The 8,751-nt window shown below is 47.2% G+C and overlaps 1 protein-coding gene across 1 annotated transcript in view; it reads left to right on the top strand.

Annotated features, from left to right (window-relative positions):
• Positions 1–4,510: 4,510 nt before the first annotated feature.
• The window catches only part of alk (ALK receptor tyrosine kinase), a 309,324-nt gene continuing 305,083 nt past the window's right edge, over positions 4,511–8,751 (top strand). The window contains exon 1 of the mRNA XM_071522627.1: positions 4,511–5,255. Within this exon, the coding sequence (XP_071378728.1) occupies positions 4,511–5,255 (745 nt within the window). The remainder of the gene's footprint in view (positions 5,256–8,751) is intronic.

Raw genomic sequence — 8,751 nt, 5'->3', positions numbered from 1 at the left:
TTTCTGCGTGCCGCCGACCCGTGAGCTGGATCCCAAACGCGGTCGAGATGAAATGGACAGCGGCTTGCGCTCAAAGGTTTGTTGGATTAGAAGTATTGTGGGTAATAAATACCTGGGGTGTCTGTTTTTTTCACCACAGGAACTGAAAAGTGGAAATGCATGATCAATCAGAAAGTAATTAAGTTTGCTTTGATGGTCTGGCAAATGGCTTTCAAAGTACCTGCCTGTTAGCAAAACTACAGCAATAGCTGTTCACGGAGCGCAGTTAATCTCAACCCATACACTCTTCAGGCATGTTTTTTTTTTTTTTTCTCTCTCTCTCTTCGCGGATACAAACTGCTATGCTCCTAATGCATATTCATCTGCATCGCAAACATGCATAGAAATATGTACTCATTAAAATCTATTTAGTGTGAAAAATGGAACTTGTGAACTTAGAATGGGCCATATGCTTGAGTTGGGGTTTTACTGGTTAAAAATCAATTTGACTGTAACTTTGCATAACTTAGCACTGTGTCTAATCTCTTATTAATAACTTCAGACACTACCTTGTTCCAATGACTGATTATCCCACTTCCACAGTCAATTTGCCTTACTTTGAACCCAAATGATCAAGCTCGCATTTAACCATACACTACTGCTGCTGCAAACTCTGGTCAGACAGTCTCACCTGGGCCCGAGCAATTACCCACTAGATTCTCAAGTATTGATGTGCAATATCATGCATAAAAATGAAGCGCCCAGCGTAACATCCTGCAGCGGCTGTGCGCTTATGTGAGTACAGCAATGCAGATTAGATATTGAATGGAGTTCAGTGTCAATGTCACCCTTTGTCCCCCCCCTCTCGCTCGCTCCTTCCCACCCTCCCACCCTTATTCACTCCCCCCCACACCGTTTTATGATTCCTCACCTTCTTCTGACTATGAATAAAACAACTTGTCTTGAATAATGTGCCCAGATTTGAGCAGAATACATGATGTGAAGAGACCTTGCCCCGGTGTGCTGCCGGGTCTGACTTTCTGCTCTCCGCTGCGAGGATCCACCACAGGTTGGGTCGGGAGACGCGGTACGATTTGGAAATCGTACTCATCCACTGGACTATTTTGTTTGCATCAGAGGGAGAGAGAGGCAGGCAGACAGAGAGTGATTTGTGCGAGAGGGGAAAAAGAAATTGGAGAAAACCAGAACAAGACGGAGAGAGAGTTGGCGGGTAGTGATGGTGCAGTTGTAGACTCACGTTTGGCTTGAATCTAATATGGAGTTTAAAGAGTTTCAGATGAGAGAAAAGCAACTTTGGTGACCACAAATGCACACATGCATACACTCTACCCCTTCATAACTAAACCAATACCGCACTGTCCAACAAAGGCAAAAGAGTGCAAATTAAGGAGCCGAGGGAAAGAGATAAGAACAGCCTCTACAAAAGACAGTTTCATTATGTGGAAGTAACTGTGCAGGCACAAAGCAGTAACCAATCAATAACAAATATATTAATAATTCACTCACTACCAGTGCATCTCAATTAACCCCTGAGAAATAGAACAGTTAGAACACTTACTAACAAAACAGCAATTAATGGTTCTTTATCAGTGAGAAAAAATGGGGCATGTCTGTGGCCTTCAAAAACCAAGTGCCTGTAATGGTCAGCTGCTGGTGTGTAAATTTCACCATAATGAGCAATGTATCAGGAAGCTTATGATAAAAAAAAAGAAGAATTTAATACATAAAGTGATTCCATTCATTCAATTCCTCCCACAGCTACAGTAATGAGCTGCTGGGTTCTTAATGTTAATAATTAATCACAATCGCCTGTGTATATCTTGTGGGTTAAATACTTCCTAATGGCGCAGAATCACAAGGCTACGTTTGCTTTGTAGTAGAAACTGCCATAACTATGAATACGGAATTAGATCACACACAAATACTGTGTATCTATAGGATGTTTCTGTAGGTGGCGCTCTTGTCTCTGTTCAGCCATGGTGGCTATCACTGCTCATGCTACCTACCCAGTTCTTCTTCTGTTTAGTACAAACAATGCCGGAAATTTAATACACGTCTCTTCCGGTGCAGCAGAGGATTTTTTGCAGGAAAGAGCTACCAGACACCGGGTGTTTAGAACAGACAATGTAAAAGCTTTCATGAACTGGATATAGGTTGAATCACTATTGTGTTATATCACTCAGCAATAGACAGGAGCAAAATGGATATTTATTTAAATGGAATGAATGGAAATGTTGATTATTAAATGTCACCGATTGTTACTTTAATGCAGAAGCAGTGACTGAATTATTCATTTTGTTATTGATTAGTTACCTCTTGCATTCCATTGTTACTATCTAATAATGGAAATGCATTGTCAAGCGTTTCCAGAAAACAACGCTGATCACCCACAATATTGTCCTTGAAGCCTCTGACCAAACGCCTTTCACCAAAACCCAGAACCCAGAACCTCAAAAACCCAAACCATCAATCATGAATTAGCACCATAAAAGAAGAAGAGATTCTGCTCCAGCACCCAAGGCATTGACAACCTAAGCCTAATTTGGTAAGCGCAAATGCAAATCATATGCTGCAGACTAATTTGAGAGTTGATCAAGAATGTTTGAGAATGAAGACTGAGAAATCCTAACAATTGTCTTCATATTCTTTTTATATATTTGCAGTTATTGTCAAGGTCAAAAAAATTATAGAAAAAAAACTTGGTCACAAAAAGAAATGTCTGTGGTGCCATTGTAACATTGATGGGCTAAAGACTTCCCCAGTCATCAGTGATATGGTTAGCCTATAATATGTTCAGTCAGAGTGACAGTGATTCCCCTTGCTCAGAAGTTAGTAATGTATTGAGCCTGGAGCCCTTCATGATTGATGCCCAGAGCTCAGGATGTTTAAATCACCATGTTCATTTTATTCCATACAAAACGTTAAAAAAAATGCACCACAAAGGAAACACACGGAACAATTAGCCTGTCTTTTTTTCAGGACTGATAAGGCTCTAATGACACACTGTAAAAAAAATCCACAGCAATGAGAGCCACGAGAAATGTGTAATGACGCCATCTAGCGGCCGTCTTTCATGATCATGGTCTTTTTTTGGGGGGGGGGGACTAAGCTGTTCCTCACCAAGGCTCAATGAACAATGAATAACATCTATACTGCAAACTGCAACCTGAGAGAGAGAGAGAGAGAGAGAGAGAGAGAGAGTGTGTGTGTGTGTGTGTGTGTGTGTGTGTGTGTGTGTGAGAACCCCCCCCCCCCCCCTTTAATCGTCATTTAAAGACAGTCAGCATGGCAAACGAACTGGCAAGGTGGCAAGTCACTCAGCTCCCTGATATTTTAAGAACGCATCAGGCCTCCGCTCCTCAGATAAAACAAGCCCAATTTGGGCTCCAGCCCAAAGGCGAACGTCGGGCATCACTCTGAAACTATTGGAGACGCGCGCACATTTGAGAGAGCGCGACTAATTTAATCCCATTTCCGGACAGACAAAGCCCGGCTGATTCATTGAAAATCATAAGAGACAAATTGTGGAGCTGCTGCTTGACGCCGCTGCGCCTCTTGGCATCCCTAATTTCAATAAGATGCAGGCACCGTTACGGCTGCGCTGAGGGCGCATCGGAAGCGTCCATAACGGCGGAGGCTCCTGCGTTGGCTGCCGAGGGTTTTCATACGGGAGACATATTCAGGGGAAACGGCTTGTATTGACGTCAAAGGGGATGTATGAATGAGCTTACAATGCGTTATTATACATAACAAAAAGCAGAGGAGCTGCCAGTTCTTCCGAGCAGATGAACACCGACAATCCTTAGAAGACATCATTAATCTGAGACCGAGACCGCCGCCGGGCTTTTACACTTACAAGAAGAGATGTTTTTTATTTAACATTTTGGAAGTTGGATTTTTTTTTTCGGGTTCTACCCAAACTCGCTGTGAATTCGCGGGTTGAGTTATGAGGGGGGGAAGCGATACTGCATCCCGCTGCTGACAGAGAGACCACTTGTACCGCCGCCACAACTGTGCCAAGAGACAAGGAGTCTTTGAAAGCCACCGGAGCGGATCCGACCGGCATATCAATCAGCGTCCCGGGGAGCGACTCATTCGGTCCAGACCCGTGATAAAGGACATTATCTTAAGGTGTGCGCGTGTGTTGTCTGTCTGTCTGTTTGTCTGTGTGTCTGTGTCTGTGTGTGTGTGCGTGTGTGTGTGTGTGTGTGTGTAGGGAGAGGGGGTGGGTGGGGGGGGAGAAATGGCACTTTTTCTGCTTCAAGAAAGGAGGACAGCAACAGTCACTGCCAAACAAATGTAAAAACCCAATTCCCCTCCTCTTGCCACGGGTGCGCACCGGCGAACAGGCGCAGGACCCGCAGGATCATCGATTCGCACTTTCTGATTTTTTTTGCGCTGCGTCCGTGACAAGGGGAGCGAGAAAAAAAAAAAAAACACGGCAAACGGTGTGGGAGAAAACGGGGGGGGAAGCTTCTTCTGAACGAAAAAACACACCAATTATTTAAGCATGAAGGCCAGGATATTGTTTTTGCTCGTTTGGTCTGCGGCATTTCTCGCCGGGCTGCAGTGCGCCTCGCCAAGGACCACCGCTGGGTTGGATCTCCCCACCGCCGGCTCCGGTAACAACAATAACAGCAGCGGTGGCGGCAGCGGCGGGGAAACCGGCGGCAAGAAAGACTCGAACCAAACCCTGAACTCCAGGCTGAAGAGGAAAAACCTGGCTGTGGATTTTGCGGTGCCCTCGCTGTTGCGCTATTACCTGGCGGAGTTCATCAAGAGACCGCTGAACGGCGACTGCCAGACTTTTAGCGGGTGCTACACGGTGCGCGCAAACTTGAAAATGCACTGCATGCCTTTGCAGAAAACCATATCTACTTTTCTGGAGGACGCCGCCGGGAGGAATATTTCAGGCGACGGACAGCTCCCGTTCCTCTACAAGCGGCCGCTGTCCAAAGTTCTGAATCTGGGCTTGACGAAAGCCAGCCGCAAGTCCAACCAGGTCGTGGTGGAAATAGGAGAGGATATAGTCAGGACGGGCTGCGGAGGACTGTCTGTCTACGAGGAGGCCCCGGTGTTCACCCTGGAGATGGACCTCACAACTATTCTGGAGTGGTGGCTCGGCGCCGAGGGGGGCCGGCTGCGGGTCCGGCTCATGCCCGAGAAAAAAGCGCAGGTGCCCGGGATCGAGGACCGGTACACCGCGGCCATACGAGCTGCGGACCCCCGCCTCTTCCTTCAGATTGCCTCCCGGGGTAAGTGAGTCTCTCTCACTCTCTCTCTCTCTCTCTCTCTCCCCCCCTCTCACTTTGTTTCTACTTCCCTCTCCCTCGCTCTATGTCGCTCTCCCCCCCCCCACCACCTCACACACAGACACACACACTCTTACGCACGCACGCACGCAGGCACACATCGCCAGACCTAATTCATGTTGCACAGTCACGCCGCGTAATTTCAAGTTCTGCTGTGATGAATATTTGATGTTGAATCTAATATGCCTACAGATGTATAGTGCAGTGTATAGTGTTGTCTGGAGTGGCACTGCCTGGCTTTCATGGTGAAATGCGTTTGGGCAAAGAACTGTCACCAGCAGAGCAAGTCCTGCCTGCTGGCAACGGCCAGATGCAGAAATGATGACAGAGGTGTGTGTGTGTGTGTGTGTGTGTGTGTGTGTGTGTGTGGTGTGTGTGTGTGTGTCAGAAGAAAAAAAAATACTTAACAGACTTCTCTCATTTGGGTCTGTTGCTCTGTGATCTAGTTGACTCTCCAGACTCTCCATTTCATTATTGATGACTACAGCAGCACTGAGAGACGAATTGCATGTTGATATAATTCTCATCCTCTTTGATTATTTCAACTGGAGATTCCACACTTGGCATATCCACCATCTCTATTGGCTGCTGCTGTTATCTGTTGTGAGATAGCAATGATTATTTCATTGCCACGGTAAAGTCTCTCTCTCTCTCTCTCTCTCTCTCTCTCTCTCTCTCTCTCTCTCTCTCTCTCTCTGCCTGGTAAGATGTGCACACTGCATAAGGCCTATATGCAGTGTAATATTGAAGTTGGGAAGTCTCCGTCGGTTTCTCCTTAACTGCCGTCTCAATTCCCCGAGCCACCCCGGTGCAACACCGGAGGAAGGGGAGAGAGAAGGTTGGAGATTTAGGAGAACGGGCTTTATTTTGATTAGGCACAAATTAAGCCGTTATCTCCAAGAAAGCTTTCGCACTCAATACTCGAGGGTGCTTCCCCCGTTCTTCTCAGCGCCGGCACAATCAGCATAATTGCTTAATCACTTTGATGAGGGAGGCTGGCCCAGAAAAACGCAACGGAACCCATCAGACGAAGCAGAGAGGCAGAGGCCGGCCCGGCTGGAAGCTGATAGGCAGACGTTCCCTCCCAAGCCCCCCCACCCCCACCCTCCCTCCCCCAACACACACACACACACACACACACACACACCAGCGCCTCCCTGCAGACATGTATCCACATGGGAACACATGCAAACATGTAAACACACACACATGAGCACATGCAGGGAGACACAAATATACTTGCAGACAAACACGCGCACACGCTGAGGATGCACAGGCAGACACAAGTCCCCCCATATGTGCACGCACACACACACACATCTCCCCCCCCCCCATGATACACAGTTATTGACTCCCGCCGATGATATTGCACATTCCCTGCTCCATGTAAAATAGCACAGCTGCAGGCTGACACGTCTCTGGAGCAGCTGACACCCTGATTGGCCAGTGGTTGGCATTTTCCCGTGTAATGTGCGCGCTACACGTGTTGTTCCAGCCTTGGGTGAGATGCCGGCTATTAGCATCAAATAAATACCCGCCGTGGCACCCGAAATAATTTGACGTCGAGACAAGCGCGCCGAGGGGAATGTAGGCATCGCACTCCGCGCAGTGCATTTCTACTTACTAGCCCTATGGGGGGGGGATCATTAATGAGAAATGCTCATGCTCATTACAGTGTACAAGAGGTGGAAACGGCGCTGGGAAGGTGCGATAAGGAGTTGACCCCTACTTTATTAACCTCTGTTATGTTCACCAAGCACTACCATAAATAGGTTACAAGAGAGTCATTAAACGATTGCGGGCCGGAGGAAGCAGGGCGACCCCGTGCATCATTAACCTGCACATGCCCGCCAACGCTGCTCATTTCCCAGGCGGGGATCACGCTTGAACATGCTCGAGAGGAGCGTGTGTACTTTAGGGCTTTTCTGTCAATGCTCCCCAACCCCCCACCCCCGTCCCCCCCTTTCCCCCCCCCAAATGCAAACACACACTCTCATGACTTTCTATTGAGAATCCCCAGCCTGTGACTCCTTTGAGAGGCTTACCCCAGAATCCCACTACACAGGCGTTTCAACCGCTAGGCAAATATTGCGATCGCTTTTGAGTCCTAAAAGGAAGTCAACAGTAAATTTGTAAATGTAGATTACACTCTCGGTACTTACTTTGTTCACGCTAAGTTGCTTGTGGCTCTTTCGGAAGTATAGTTTCTCCTTGAAAGATTATTCGCCGGTAATCTTCCGCGTCCCAGATGCCCTTGTCCCTTGACAAAGTAGAGCTGCCTTATTAGCCTCAGCAGAAGTTACATTTGTCAAGTCTGACTAAGGGTGCAGTCACACCTATTGTTTGTTTCCTTTCCATAGAGGAAAAGTTTACTTTGTTGCACTTTTGCATTTGCTTTGTTGAGATTCACACTGACCAATTACAAGTGAACACATGACTCACAAGTAGCTTGTTTATTGGACAGAGTTTTGGTGACCTGTCGTCCTGCCAGCTTAGAGATTTTGGCAGCGGGGGGATCAATGCAAATCTGATTCTTTAGCTAGCTAAGCATGATGGTCTTGTCTGTACTCTTCTTCTCTGGTGTTCATGCCAGTTAAGAACAGATGAAGAAATAGCTGAATATGAGCATCAGTCCAGGCTGCGGTTTTCCTTCGCTTCATTTTGTTATGCTAGGCTTTCCAATGCTGGCTATCAGATGTCAACATCCGTCTCCTTCTACCCATAAAACCTTGTGTTTTGGGTGGTTTCCTGTAGTTGGTTTGGATTACATTCTCACTCCTAACAAACTGCACCACAGTTCTCTTGGCAGCGGACTGAAATCTGCATTTCCAGGCGACTCAGTGCGGTGATTTGCTGCCACCAGAGTTCAAATGCTATTGTTCTCACTTGCCCAAACGACCTGAAATAAAGATGTAAAGGTTCCAGAGTTCAGATAAATCGCCTCAAACGCGCTTGGTGTGCACGCGCCCTAACTGCAGACTAAATGATACAGTGCACCCGTTGACCTTTCATTTAGTCCGGCCAGGTGGAAGGCTGCAGAGCCACGGCAAAGTGACGTGACATTCCAAGTAAGTGCGGGGACTCCTGGCAATCAATGAGGCGCCTGACATTTAAAGCTTGTATCAATCAGCCGCTAATGGGGAAATCAATGGGGAGTCAGAATGACATGCCACTTCATTATTTATGTATTTCTATAATCAATCCGCTCAAGGAGTCGGCCGCTTACAAGTGACGGTGACACCCCGTCAGACCCGTGAGGCTGCGCCCCGGCTGATCGATACTGTAAGTTACACTGAGCATGATCAAGTGCACGCGTCTCAGTGTTTCCCCCTAACTAGGGTCGATTTCACGCCAGAATACTTTGTGGACACAATGGCAATGATGAAAAGACTAAGGAATTTAAATTGAATGGAAGCACCTGCGCCGCATCAGCCTTCGA

Source organism: Centroberyx affinis, unplaced genomic scaffold (genome assembly GCF_046629955.1).
Source record: "Centroberyx affinis isolate AG114_WGS23_722 - 3 ecotype Tasmania unplaced genomic scaffold, CSIRO-AGI_Caff_v1 ptg001012l_1, whole genome shotgun sequence".
Classification (NCBI taxonomy): Eukaryota; Metazoa; Chordata; class Actinopteri; order Beryciformes; family Berycidae; genus Centroberyx; species Centroberyx affinis.
The sequence above is the reverse complement of the archived record's forward strand: the minus strand, read 5'-3'. Positions and strand labels throughout refer to the sequence as shown.